The 14,967-nt window shown below is 42.0% G+C and overlaps 2 protein-coding genes and 1 long non-coding RNA gene across 3 annotated transcripts; 2 read left to right on the forward strand and 1 right to left on the reverse strand.

The window, feature by feature from the left end:
• Positions 1-114: 114 nt before the first annotated feature.
• On the reverse strand, positions 115-7,631 carry LOC119216478 (disabled homolog 2-like). The gene is made up of 10 exons (XM_037469369.2): positions 7,518-7,631; positions 7,226-7,399; positions 5,399-5,538; positions 3,589-3,687; positions 2,762-2,893; positions 2,560-2,646; positions 2,430-2,477; positions 2,232-2,294; positions 1,898-1,988; positions 115-824 (listed from the first exon to the last, which is right to left on the reverse strand). The coding sequence occupies exons 2-10, from the start codon at positions 7,305-7,307 to the stop codon at positions 478-480; spliced, it is 1,089 nt and encodes a 362-aa protein (XP_037325266.1). The 5' UTR covers positions 7,308-7,399; positions 7,518-7,631; the 3' UTR covers positions 115-477.
• On the forward strand, positions 5,547-7,103 carry LOC119216480 (uncharacterized). The gene is made up of 3 exons (XR_005120132.2): positions 5,547-5,653; positions 6,215-6,279; positions 6,691-7,103. It is a non-coding gene; the product is annotated as an uncharacterized LOC119216480 (long non-coding RNA).
• A 4,088-nt stretch (positions 7,632-11,719) lies between the features above and the next one.
• On the forward strand, positions 11,720-14,428 carry LOC119216544 (prostaglandin E2 receptor EP4 subtype-like). The gene is made up of 2 exons (XM_037469484.2): positions 11,720-12,610; positions 13,353-14,428. The coding sequence occupies exons 1-2, from the start codon at positions 11,855-11,857 to the stop codon at positions 13,686-13,688; spliced, it is 1,092 nt and encodes a 363-aa protein (XP_037325381.1). The 5' UTR covers positions 11,720-11,854; the 3' UTR covers positions 13,689-14,428.
• The last annotated feature ends 539 nt before the right edge of the window (positions 14,429-14,967 follow it).

Below are 14,967 nucleotides of genomic sequence, written 5' to 3' on the forward strand. Positions count from 1 at the left end.
GCCAATGTGTTTTATTTCTTCTTAAAAGAGTCAGGTTTTACAGTAATTTGTGAAGGTACCGCGAAGCAAGGTTCTCTGTTTTTTAACATCTTTCTTACTACTTTAAAGTACCGGATACACTTATAAAACAGAACATTAATGAGCTGGTGAAATGAAACATGGTAAGTATCAACTCATTTGCATTTAAAATATTCAATTAACAACTCATTTTGTGACACTATGACCTCTTTGTATTTTCCAATTTAAGCAACTACTGAAATTCAAACTGCAACTCTGACATGACGATTGTTTGATTGTCTTAATTGTACAACTTTCTTGAATAACCACGAATAACCTTGAATAACCATGATAACCAAGATCTGATTTCATGTGCAAATACAAGAAGTAACTAGTCTAGATATTTAATAGAAACTTTTGTTGGTCTCAATGTGCAGTCATTTTCCTTTCAATAATTTCCCCATTCTAACCACGTCCTCACTAGAGGGGATTGGGATTCCCGGTGGGGGATACTGACAGCGCTGGTCCAGTTGCTCCATCGGGGGAGCAGGGTGAGTTTAATGGGCCGAGGTACCCGTTGACAGCTGTTGGTAAAACAGATGTGCCTCCTCCCATCATCATCTGGCCGCCTGCGGGGGGGACTGTCACGCCCGCCGGTGCCCACGGTGCCACAGCTGGAGCTGCCCACTGATTTCCCAGAAACCCCTGCTGGCCCCAGGGCAGGCTGGAGGGAGAGTACGGGGGGGAGCAGTAAGGAGAGCCGCCTGCCGGCTGTGCAGGGAACATGGAGAGGATCTGAGAGGACGAGAGCATCGGCTGTGGAGACTCTGAGAGACAAGGAGAAGATAAATCGGTATTGATTTAAAGGCCTCCTGTGTAATTTTTGACATTTTAAGTAGCGTACATATATAAATAGTGTTTTGGTGCGTTAAAGGCGCTTGGAGAAAGATTATTTAACCCTCACAACAAACATAAATGAAACACTCACTCATGCTGCAAAGTGCTATACGTAAGTGCTGTGTTGACACATTTCGATTCCATCATCGATACACAGAAAACTGTGGTTTACTGTATATAGTTGTAAAATAAATGTGGCTCTTTATCATTTATCATTCAACTACAATCAATTCTACAGTGTAATGTCAATTCTGACAGTGTATTGACACACACACAGAGTCACCATTGAGATCCGGCGGAGGGAAGTGGTCAGAATTTGTCTGAATTTCCTCTACCTTTTATGGCAGAACAGCCCAATGTTTATGATTACAATCTATTTGCATGATGGTATATTAAACCAAACTGGGCTAGGTCTCTTTGTGAATCCTGCAGATGACGCCATGGAAAAAATGACTGTACCTTTGTCCTCTCCCACTAACACACACACACACAATCAAGACTAAGAACTAGTGTCCTGCAACAATCAGTCAACTAATCCATGGAAATATTATCTGCCACTATGTTGAAAAAAGTCCAATATGTAAACAATTTTTCAATTAAAAAATGGCAGAATATACAGTTTCAGCTTTAAAAATATGTATATTTCCATCTTCTCTGCATAATATCTTATTTAACAGGATATCTGGGTTCTAAACTAACAGAAGAAGACATTTTAGCATTACTTCAGACTTTGAGGAACTGGGATGGACATTTGCTACCATTTTCTGATATTTTATAGATAAAATTGATCTAGAACATAATTGGTGAATTAATCAATAATATTGACAGTTAGATGCACCCCGTATTAAAACAAAACAAGTAAAACTCTTGAACCAGTCTAACACTTTTGGAAAAGGGTTCTGCCCCCAACTGGCTCTACAAGTGGTTTTGGTCATAGATGGTTTCGTATAAACTGATTGCATGTTACTTAGAGTTCTTGAACTGGACTCTCGTTGAAACGTACCTGGCTGACTGGTGCACGAGCTCTTGTTGGGCATCAGAGGCTCCTCCGTCTGGAGGGAGAAGACTTCCATCAGCTCGTTACTAAAAGAGGCCTGTAGACACAGAAAAACCACAGTCTGTATTTGATAACAGTCCAATGTGGTTTAATATGCTCTTTTGGTTGAGTACCCTCAGTGTTAAGAGTAACACCTGACTACACACAAACATACAAACACACTGAAAATTGAACTAAAATAGAGATCTTGTGTCTCATTTTTTCACATGCACATAAATCTAGTTAGTCAGTATTTCACAGCGTATTCACAGTGTCATATTGTGTGTTTTGCTGACTCTACCTGTGTTGATTGTCCTGAAGAAGAACCCGGCTGTGCACTGAAGACATCGTCAGGAGCTGGTCCCTGAAAAAAAAGCTACACTGAAAAGCTTTGTTGCAATGTGTGAGAAAGATGAGAAAAAACAAAGAGATTTTCAATGATACACAACAATGATACAACAAGAGATTTAGGGATAATACAAAGCATGATTTCATGTACCTCAGCTGGAGGGACTAAAGTGTCACTTTGTAGCAGCAAGGAATCGATCTGGAAAAGGAGGCAAACAAGATGTAACGCAACGTTGATGAGAACAAATTGAACCCCCCCCGTTATAGTCATTTCCTCTGACTTGTGTCGTGGCCTCCGCGGGTTCTTCAGCTGACTTCTGGTCCACAATCTGACAAACCTCCTCAATGTCCACTAGGACCGGTTCCGCCTGATGGACACAGAAGAAACGTCACACCCTGCACCTCAAACACTGTGACTGCGGAGCAGCACTCAACCGATACGGCACGGGAGTGACAGGAGGCGGTGTGTGCGTGGGGGGGCACCCGGTTGGCTGTCTTGATGTAGAACAGGCTGCAGGTGTCGTGGTGCTGGTAGACGTAGGCCAGAGCTCTGGGGTCGGACTCGTCGGTCTTCAAAGAGCTGATCCTGCTCCTGTGATGCTCGTGAAGTACAGCCTGCATGCAATGAAAACAGAAAACTACAATGGCCGTTTTAGGATGTTTCGCGTGCAATTTCTCTCTATTCTCTATTTTTACCTGAAGTCTGAAACTAAAGGAGACGGCAGAGAATTCAACTATTCTCTGCCATCAATTCCAAGTGCACTTTGTCAGTTTGAATAACCTTGAAGTTTCTGAAATCAAAGTACCTTCAGTTTGATACTGGTCTGTATTCTTGATTTATATACTGTATTTGAGTGGAATACCATTTTCCTGCATGCAGAAATTCTTAATGATTTATTTATTTTTACGTGTATCATTTTTTTAGTTATATTTATTGATAATTTATCCACGATAGACATATAAACTATTAAATGAATACAACATCTGTTTAACATGTTGGATATTTCTGAAGTGCAGTATACAATTTATATTGGAAACATTGCTTACTTGTTTCACAGATTAATATTAGTTTAAAAAAATGCTAAACGTCATGCTTTCAGGGAGGGAAAATAGAGATCTTGACTTCTAAATGCGGTGTTTGTCCATAATCTAGAGAGTAAAGTGTCTGAAAACTATTGTAATCTCTTGTATAAATATTGAGCTTTGCCTTGTGGAGAAAACCTGATCATTTAATTAACCTGGCTCTTGTGGGTACCCATCAACGTGAGTTTCTACAGGACTACAGAAGTGAGATTTGAAGTGTAACTCACCCCGGTCCTTTCATCCACCATTTTCAGTCCATTCTCAGAAACTTTCAACCAGACCCTCTGCTTGTGTTTCCCCTGTCTCCTTGCTGCTGCCTCAAAGCCCTGAGGGGTATTACAACAGGTGGTAGTGATTTGGAGTCAGGAACTTGGCTCCAATTTCAAGTTTGAAGTGTGGTATCTCAGAGCAGACACATTCAAAAGGAAAACAACATGTCTTTTTTTTCTTCACCTTCTCCATACAGTATTTTGCCTGTGCTTGACATAATCACTAGGGGGCGCAAACACATCATCTGACTGTGAAGAGCCTTTTTTCTTCCTCACAGATTCACCTCCAGTTCCCCATTCTATTTTTTTTAGTAAAAAGCTGGATGCACATTCCCACTGGATTATGCAAAGTCCTTTGGGATTCATACCAGGAGTTTCCCACGAGATCACTGATATGTCAAGTGTGGGCAGGATGTCAGATACACCAGAATCCCACTTATGCAACAGGGATTTTCCCAGAACTTCTTTTACTTCCAAGGAAGCTAACAGGTCTGTCATATCAATCTCCAAATTGATCAAAATTATTTAAAATGTCCAATTTTCAACTCCTAGGGGACCTTTGTTGTATCAAATACTGACTAAAAGCCCAAATAATGACAACAACAACTGGATGAGTTCAAATAAAATGCCGTAGAGACATTGATGATCCCCTGAGAAGGAACCGTACTGTCGCCAAGGATCCCTTCCCGGTTGACAGTTTCTGGGATTTCATCTATATCAGACGAGGTGCTACGCAAAATTGGACAACTTTGATAACCTTCTGACTTTTGAGACTCTTTGTCTCAAAGCCCGTTCTTCTCACTCCCAAAGCGGCGTGTGACGCAGCTTGGTCAGTGCTCCTCGGCCTCTGCCACCAAAGCACACGGGCGTGCGTATACAAAGTGTCACCACAGTCACAGCGAGTCATGCTTTGGAGGAAGTGCAGACAGCAGAGAGGTGGATGGGTCAAACAAACACAAAAGCTCTGTCTGCGCTACGTGTCCGACTGCAGGCTTTTGTTGCCAAAAGACTTCTCGTTAAGGTGCCAGTTTGTTTTGAAAGTTGTCGATGGTCTCTATGACCTCACAGGTGGGTTTCTGAGGGGTCTTTTGTGAGGCTCAAACTGAGCGGCTCCAGAGTGTCTCATACTTTAGTTTAGATTAAGAGCAATGAACAGCTGCATGCTTTGATGCTTTAATGTAAGAATGACAACCATCATAGTTTTGAGTTGTCCAAAAATGACAATACCAGCTGACTCTTGTGAAACTTCACCTCGGCTTTATGTCAATCCTCAACCATTACTAAACTTACAGTTGCTCTGATTCCTATAGTTGCCTTAAAGAACAAGATGCATATGAAAAATATGTAATTAATGGAAACTACATAAATGATTTAATTAAGAATTATCTTAATACACCCCAAAAAGCTAATCTACAACATAAATCTTCCCAACAACAAAATATTATTTTATATTAGCATGCTAACACGCATGTCGGCTTTGTGATCGTGTTCATATTAGCATGCTGGTGAGTGGATTGACATCTGGACATTGACATTTCCCGCACATCAACTACGTTGATGTTGAAATCGAAGATGATCCATATCTTCAGGATATCATTCAATAGGCGATTTGAATCTCACTGGTCATAAGATATAAGACCTGTAATGTGAGTATCTCATGTTGCCTCACAATGAAACCTGTGGTTGTGGAGGGCTACAGGATCTTCTCACAGGTCTTTGATGAGGACGAGAAGGAAAGTGTTTGTTTTTCGGGGGATGGGCTGACTACCTTTAGCTTCATCATAGAGTCCCAGCACATCTTCTCACCCGGTGCGCAGGGCAACGGGTCCACGCCGATCAGCTTGGCTTTGTAGCGTACCCCGTCTCCATGGAAACGGGAGGTGACGTCACTGGGTGTTCTGGTTGTTCCTGGGAAACATGAAAAGGGAAAGCGATAAACAGGGTCAAAATATGCGGATAGATCTCAATCAGAGAGTCAAAAGGAAGTGCCTGTGTTTATTTGTCGTGTCTTAATTATGTTTGTGTGAGTATGAGTATTGGTGTTTTTAATTTGTTTGCTTGTTTTTTGCTGTAAGGCTTCTTTGTACAGTGTATTACAAAGGTTTTTGTCTGTGTTTGTAAATGTACATTCAAGTGTGTTAGTGTTATCATCTTCTCCATGTGTGCGTAGGAAACTTGCTGATGCTTGTTAAATGTACCATCTGGAATATATTGCGATTATGAAAACAGTAATTTATTGATTCTAGAAATGTCGATGCACATTGTTGAAGCGAAGGTCAGCTCTACTCACGTTGTGAAAGAGTTTACAGGGTTTTAGCAACTGTTAAACTTAATGATCAGCACATTTCACAGCACAATAAAAAACAGTGACCTGAGTTGGTGATTGTCAAAAGACAAATAAACTCACTTAATACGGTCACTTTCTTTGAAGACAGTTGACTGTCACTGCATCATTAACACGTTATAAAACAGCCACATGTTGTTATAGGGTGTGTAGGCTGAGTGTATGTTTCTAATGTGGGTGGATTGTAAATATTCTGCCAACAATGTTCAACTTAAATGGTACTTTTCCCCCTTGTGACAGATATGACAATAACAAATCTTTTGTCATGGCGGAGCTCTGGAGAGGACAGCCAGAGGAAATGGAGGGTACGTGATGCAATGGAGACCACAGCTGCAGGATAACATTCCATGCTGACATGTTACTGCTTATATTATGCTGAATTTAACTGAATTTGGTTACAATTACATGCATTATTTTTATAATAACGAAATGCAATAGAAATAAACACAACTCACTTACTTACATGGCTGCAACAACTAAACTCAACAAAAAACAGTGATATATGTGATTTCAGAAGCTTCAGATTGAGTAAGGTTTACATTTCGGAGGCTTGCAGAGGAAGAAGGAAACAACTTTCTTGACTTTCCAGCAAATATTTGCAAATAAAATTCCTGAAAAGATGGCTAGACATTCCTCCGGTTTCACGTGACATTGTAAACGTCTGAACTGGTTTGCAGTAAGACACCACTTTACAACTCAGTGTGTCTCTCAAACAGCTGGAACAGCTGGACACCCTCCATTGGTGCATGACGGAGGAACAAGAAAGACCAAGGAACAACGCTCCCGTTTCCTGGCAGATTGGAGCCGCGGCACAGATCCGACCAGGGGCCTGTTTGGTCCATACAGAATACCGCTTCATTTCTAATTTCCACGTATGTGGGAACTTCTCCTCACAAACTAATACAATAATACACCAGTAAATCCTGTGTTACTAAAAAATAAAAAATAAATCTTTTTTTTTTTTAAGTTATGGTGCAGTAAAACTGTTGTTTTTATAAGCTAAAATGTGAAAAGATAATATTTTACCCAAAATAGTTTACCAAAGTGATTTATGGATGTATTTAAAATGTGACTAAAGCCACAGCCACACACAGATAAAACGCGTTTTCTCATGTCCTAGAACTCAAAGTCAAAGTACAGGCTGCCCAACCATGTCTGAAGAAAAGGTAAGAAACTGCGCAGTCAGCTGATCTTTTCAGATCACCGGTTGCAGTTTCCTTGTCTGAGAACCAAGCAGCCGAGTACTTGTACCTCTCCTGCTGGAGGACAACCACGTCCTGACAGAGGTTTGGCCCGGTGCACGACAACTCGCAGCCGCTTGCTCTGTCTCCATGATGAAGGGGTCTGGTTGGAAAGTCAAGGCTGAGCTGTTCGAGGATGCAGCAATAACAACAACAACAGGGCTGTGCCTCCTTCGCCCGGCAGCTTGAGAAAAAAAGACCGCAGCTTGGATGTAGATTACATGGAATAATATCAGACATTTAAAACGTTCAAAGCTCACACAAAAAAACATCTTCAGATGCAGAAGTTTGATGCACCTCACCTGCTGAGAGTCTGCCTCTGCTCTGACCCCCGCTGCTGGGCTTGACTCACGGCCAATTCTTCTCAGAGTCAAAGGTCATGTCTTCACCCTTTGGCCAGTGATACATTAACATCCGCTGGGAGTCACAAGACATGGGAACCTCATGTAAACGCTCTAATAGGGAGGACAGCCCACACGTGGTGCTGTCCCTCTCTGGGGGTGAGGGACTTTCTGTGGTATTTTCTTAAAATAACAAATGAACTATATGTGGCATACTGCCAAATAAATAAAAGGGCTGGTTTTAAATCTCTGCAGAAATAGCTAACTGTGCTTCATAAGGAAGTCATATAATGTCTTACTTTTATGTGATCTTTTTTTGGCAAAATATAGCATTGTGCACTTATTTTTGCATTTTCACAAAGCTATTGATACTTAGCTCAGTAGCTTTGCAGCAGCTTGTCTAGTATTTCGTAGCTAGGCTCAACTTAGCGTGTTAGCATGCTAACAGTTGTCAAATGGCTACTAGATGCCTTCTCAAGTCAAACTCCACACCCACAGGTTGCAGCACGCTTCTCTTACAGAATGTGCACCGAAACTGAAGCAATTCTGATGACCTCAGAGGACATCCTCTTAATCATATTCTCTGACTTGACAAATCTCCAGAGTCACAGAGGATATCATAACTGTTTGTAAAGGCTGTATTACTCACTGCGTTGAGTATCGTGGTAGACGTATTTAGACCTCTGCTCCTCTGAAACACCACAGTGAGGAATCTTTGCATATGTGTCATTTCGAGTCCCTTGAGAATTTAGTCAATCTAGTTGAACTTTGTGTCTTATTCTGAGCTTCAGATGCAACAATATATTTTAAATCCACTGAATTATGGTTGGTAGGCTACACATTAGATATTTCTTTATTCTTTGGTCTCCAGATATACTGATGTAAGTTATATACAGTAGACTAGATTAGGTGGAATATCAATATTCATTATTGCCTTTTATGTTGTATGAAAATCCTTATGAAACTGCCTCTGAAGCTTTTACCGTTAAAATGCTTCGTGTTTTGTCGTTGCTAACAGACCGGAAACCAGTGTGGGCTCCTCCTTTTCTGAAGCCCTTCACTGTACCCAGGTGCAACTCATTCGCCAGAATAAATGTTACACACACTCATCTACATTTGCTTCATATACTGTTAGCGTGTATATCATCTGAAATAAATGATTCAGCTTTGTGCTGAGTTCAGCTAACCCGCCGCTGGCTTGTATACTGTATGTGTATATATAATCTGTGTCAATCACAATCATCCCATGATCAGGCTTTCCACTTTAGAGGAATTGAAAGCTAAGAGATGCACTTTCATAGATAAATAGTTATGAAACTGATGACTGATGACATGACCTTTAGGATAGCGAAGAAGCTGCTCTGAATGAAAAAACATCTCAGGAAGCCAGGCTAACTTTTTAAACCCCATATACAAGAAGACTCTCATCTCACATTAGGAACGGCTTTCACAAAGATCTTCCTTTAATGAGAGGGATTAATTTAAAGTTGAAATAATGTGCAAACCCAACTATTGAGGTCAGTCAGCAGATCCTTAGTAACTCAGTAGTAACCCGAGGACATGAAAATACTATATTCAATCCACAAAAGACAGTAAAGGGTCAAACAGATTACTGTCATCCCAGCACAGGGGGGTTTGAGTTTCCTTTTATTAAAACAACAACAACTTTGGGATTTCAGTTACAACATTTCCCAGCATTGACAGTGAAGCAGTCAGTAGATACGCCTCAGGCTTAGCTGGAACCAATGTGACGCGGGACCTATTTATCTATGTGTGTTGTCCGCCTTGTCATCACTTGGCCTTTTTTTGGCAGCAGTTTCCTCTTTTACGTCTTAAAGTCACTCAGCTCAATGTAAACATTCACTTACCACAAAGTTCAGGCACATGGAAACAACTTATTTGGCGAATGTCTTAATGAGGGTGAGGGGGTATCATAACACATGGACCGCATTCTGCCTTTTTACCGTCACTGAACTCCAGCTGAACTTCTGGGTGCACTTTGCATGCACAGAGTGTTTATTCATGAACAGTTTACATGCACACTACTGTAGCAAGCTTAAGCAGAGCATGAAGGATACTCTGTCCTCTACACCTTTTAATGAATAAAAATGATCAGGCAACTAGTAAATTTGATAATATAATATGCAATCCTTTCCTTGTAAAGAAAGTTTAGACTGATACAAATAGCAATCAAGACGTGCGAGTATAAATCACAAAGGATCAGATAAGACTCAACATGGCGACATGGATCAGTTCATGTTTGATTAGTGAATATCAGATTGATTATCATGACATTTTGTACGGACATGTATGTTCCCCCGTGGATGATTACTGGAATGATTTGAGATAATCTGAATCCTCTAATGCCAAAATACCTGTAAAATTATATGATATTTCCCATCATTCTCAGCTGTGTGTTCGGTGTTTATCAAATGTTAGCATGCAAACACACTTCAATAAATTATTAACCTGGATGCTGAAAATTCTATAACTGCCAAACATGGAGTCTCAAGATTGAACTTTTATGCACAACATGTAAAACAATCAAAACCAGCCTTGCTTTAGTACACAATAGATCGGTTGGCAGCAGCCATATTGGGAAATTGAACAAGTGAATCCACTAAAAGTAAAAAGAGTCAATCAAGCTCATCTTGAGCTACACAATTTGATCAGCATTGCGACATTAAAGAAAAAAATGATTTTGCTCTGGCCCATCCCTCATTTGGCTGTTTACGCCTGCAGATGTGGGAGGAAAGAAAGAAACCACCGAGGAACCACCGATGAAGAAAAAGATAAAGGTTTTTCTTCAGGAAGTACACATCATCACAGTGAGATTATAAGAGATGGATTTGTCTTTACATGGACACCAGCTGTTTGTTGCTATAGCAATGTTGTATATCGCTCTTTTAAGGAAGTACATTCACAACGATTGCAGAATCATTTTGATTTGAGAATAGTAGCATGTGCCGGCCCTTAAAGTGCTGATTCATGTGTTGAACTGATTTAAGCGGAAAGTGCACCAGAAAATCCTTAATTTGACTTTCATGAGTTACAACGTCACATCTTCTGTGTTAGTGGCTTGTACTTGTACAGTCCCAGTGTGCTCGCCACAGACAGATCATACACTTTAAGTGCATTGGCAATTCAATTAATTACATTTAAGAAAAATATAAACTGAGCACAGACTCGGCCGATTGGTGCCATGGTTTACAGCAAGCCGGAGGGCATTCCGGTCAGCGTTGGAGTTTCCGCGCCATGGCATCACTTAAGTGGTTTGTTTGTTCTGCCAACTCCCTTTGGTGAGATGAGCTGTGGTGGTTTACCATTCAGAGAGGTGTTGTGTTCAGTCTTTTAAGGTCGGCTGCAGAGAGGAAACGCTCCTCACTGTAAACATGAGTCACACTGAAGTGAATGTGATGGCTGGAGAGTCAGAGCAGGCTAAGTGCATCGGTTCTCCATGTCCATCAGCTTTCCGTTGTTCCTCACACCCCCATTTACAGTCATGCCTATTTGGGACAGAGCTGGAACACATGTCACCCAGCTTTGTCCCAAACATAGAGGACTGCAGGTCACGGCCATGTGTGCACGTGAACTACTGTGAGATGATTGAAGTGCTTTTGAGGATAAATCCTCATTCACTCGATGTAACTCAGTGATCAGAACTGAGATGAAACAGGATGTTAAAAAAACACGTTGATAGTTTAAAGACACAAAAGCATGAATTACACCACGAAAGGAAGCCCGGGGGTCCATTAACCAGAATTAAAGTAAATATATTTTCATTCCTACACCTTTTATGATATTTAATGCTATGAAATATAACCCTGGTCCGCTCATATCGAGGGGAATCTACAGGTACACGTTGGGTTAACTGACCCTTTTAAGGATATCAGTAAAACAAACTACATTATTAAGATGGCATACAATGACCACACGTGTCACTATGAAACTTGTAAGTTGATTAAAATCGCATCTCATCTGAAATGATGCATTTATTTTCATCGAAAATATGACTCCACGGAATTGAAGCTTTCATCACTATTTATTTACTCGAGTCGACCAGCTGACCGGCTGCTATGACTATTACGCTGATCGCTTGCGGTCAAACCACCCGATCCATCCGGGCGGATGGGTGTTCACTATGTGAGAGACAGCCCCGCCTCTCCTCTCACAGATGTGCGCTTCGACCAAACTCTAACTGGAATGCTGGGAAGCAGACGAGGGATGAGACGTCAATAAATAGTGAAACTACAAAAGACAAGATTGGGGGGAACACAAGTTTACCGTCGCGTTCCGCGATGGAGAGAACCAACTTTACGCACGGACCTGACTCTTTCGCTTTACCGATTTTTATGTTTGCCGGAGGCGCCATCGGGAATTTAATCGCAATATTCGTTCTCTCAGTATCGATACGGGAGAAGAAATCGTCGGCTTTCTACACGCTGGTGTGCGGTCTGGCGGTGACGGATCTGCTCGGCACCTGCCTGGCCAGTCCGCTCACCATCGCCGACTACCTGGACCCGAAGGTGCTCATGATACCACGTGTCTGCGAGTTTCACTCCTTCCTGCTGCTGTTTTTCGGTTTGACAGGACTGAGCATCATATGCGCCATGGCGGCAGAGCGCTACCTGGCGATCTGCTGCCCGTACACCTACCAGCGGTGGCGGGTGGACCGCGGCTTCGCGCTGAAGTTCCTTTTCCTGATTTACATCAGCCACATCTTCTTCTGCTGCCTGCCGGCGATGGGCGCGTCGGTCAGCGAGCTGCAACAATCCGGCAGGTGGTGCTTCATCAACTGGAGGACACCCGAGCCCGTGGCCGCCGCGTACTGCGCCCTGTACGGCGTGGTCAGCCTGATGCTCATCCTGGGCACCATCGTGCTCAACCTGGCGGTGTGTTCGGCGCTGCTGCTGATGCGGCGGAGGAGCGCGCGGCGGCCCGTCACCAGGGGCAGCCAGAGGCGGACGGCGCTGTCCTCCACTGCGGAGACGCAGATGATCGCGGTACTGGTGACGACCTCCGTGGTGGTTCTGGTCTGCTCGGCCCCGTTGGTGGTGAATTCATTTATTGATGTTATGTGTTGAACATATAAAGGGTTCAGCCATTAGTCACGTTGCATTCGTTATTAAAAGGAGCATAGATGCAATAGGCAAAGTATCAGTCAATGGTTAGCAGGGGCTTTCTCATTGAAATTAATAAGAAAAGGTGTCCAAACTTTTGACAGCTAGTGTTCATGCATGTAGAACTCAAGTACAAATATAAACGTGTCACTTGGATTTGTGTTACTCGTGGATTATTGTGTAGACAGAATCTGGGTAGTAGAATCTAATGCATTTCGTGTGAAATAGTATGTTTTCTAAGCCAATTCGTGTGTAACTGAAGTAATCCCATTGGTTGGATAAATAAAGAAGAATAGTAAACATTTAATGTAAAAACTCAAGTAGAACAAATATTCTGTTAAAAACAGGTTTGCCTCTTTGGACTTAGACAGTCTAAATTCATCCAAATCAAACACTGTGAGAAGAAAATCATAACATTTTTACTGCAGACTATTCATAGACATCTCTGACCTGTTGAAATGTATTTGTCTGCACAAGCCAAACACAACCAGTGATCTACAGCTCATCATATATGGTTAAAATAACGTTTGCTCACTTTTCATCTTAAATTGAGGAATGGTACACTTTTGGTTGAGTGGGGTGCCAGACAAATATTGAAAATTAGGAAATATTCCAGTTGATATTTAAGTGTATTTTAAAAACCTTATTTATTTAACACATTTTTTCCTCTTCAAAGATCCGCGTGTTTCACAACTGTTTCATTCTGAAAGAAGACTCCGAAGCGGACCTGTCTTCCATCCGGATAGCCGCCGTGAACCCCATCCTCGACCCCTGGATCTACATCCTCCTGAGGAGGTCCCTGTTCCAGCGGATATTGGGTCTAACGCGGCGAGGAAGGAGGACTCGCAGGAGCTCATTGCCCAAAACACCGGTGAATCCGTTTCATCCCGAAGACACGGCGAAGATCGGCAACGCAAACATCACCGCCCAGCTGCCTTCGACCGTCAAATCCGCGACGCACAATGCAGACAGCCTCTGCCAGACTCAAACAGACTCAGGACGCGGTCTCTGAACATCTGGCGCTCTCTCGTGCCGCGAGCAGCTCGATGCATTGACTCCCGTCTCACAGCTGTTGTCAGAGGGATGGGAAAGGGACGGGACCTCGACTAAAATAAGCCTCTCATCTGCGGTTTCACAGACGTCTCCTGCAGAGATGCAGGACGGATCGAACCGTGTGACTTGGATGTTATTAGTGAAGAGCAGTAAGACGCGGTCAAGGCTTTAGTTTGTGCCTTTCACCTCATGCGATCAGGGCTCCGATGAGCTGTACTTTGATGTTAATGAAAGGTACAATATTCTGTGCTGTAAGCCATGTTTTCATACAACAGTGCATGGATACCATACTGTTTCACTAGAGGTTTTGTCATAGGTTTAGACCTCCCTAAGTTACGGCCATGCACAACAATAAGTTAAAATTGTTTGTTTTGCATCAGGAGCTAAATGTGATATATTCACGTTTTGAGCCAATTAAAGATACGAACGTGAGACTTGGTGTCTTTTATTTCCATCTCATGTTGCTGTGATCAGATGGTGCCGATCAGCTTTGAACCCTCTTCTGATATTTCACATTAACTTAAACATACAGCGATCCTGACAATGAACTCATTCAACTCCGAACCAAATGGGGTCAGCAGCTTTTGGGTTTTATGGTCAGATTATGTTTCAGTTGAGGAATTTAACTCCATGTAAACTGGATGGACACTCAATGCGTCACTGTTCTTTTCGGACTTTGACCACATTGGCGCTGACCTGACCTGTCCCAGTGAACATTTTTTGGTTGAAAAGACGTTGAATCAACGTCTATGCCCGACGTTGAAAAGACGTTGCAAAATGGTTTAAAAGTGAAAGTTGTTTCAACGCCTATTCGTAGACGTTGAAAAGACCTCTATATTTAGACCGCATATCAAGGTGATTTTTAATACGGTAAAATGTCGTCCTCTACTTTGTGCTATAGCATTATTTTATAGGTGTAAAAAGAAATGACGTCCACATTTGTGCGTTTACCACCGATATTAAAAATCACGTTGAAAACGGGTCTAAACATAGACGTCTTTTCAACGTCTACGAATAGACGTTGAAACAACTTTCACTTTTAAACCAATTTTCAACGTCTTTTCAACGTCGGGCCATAGACGTCTTTTAAACGTCTTTTCAACGGATAACTTGCTCGCTGGAAAAGTACAAGTTACACACAATCAACTGTTGACAATCATGTCAACAGCCCTTAACAAGGACAACACAATTTGATTAATTTGTATTTATTCATATCAATATAACACTAAACAGTTTTC

Source organism: Pungitius pungitius, chromosome 7 (genome assembly GCF_949316345.1).
Source record: "Pungitius pungitius chromosome 7, fPunPun2.1, whole genome shotgun sequence".
NCBI classification, from domain to species: Eukaryota; Metazoa; Chordata; class Actinopteri; order Perciformes; family Gasterosteidae; genus Pungitius; species Pungitius pungitius.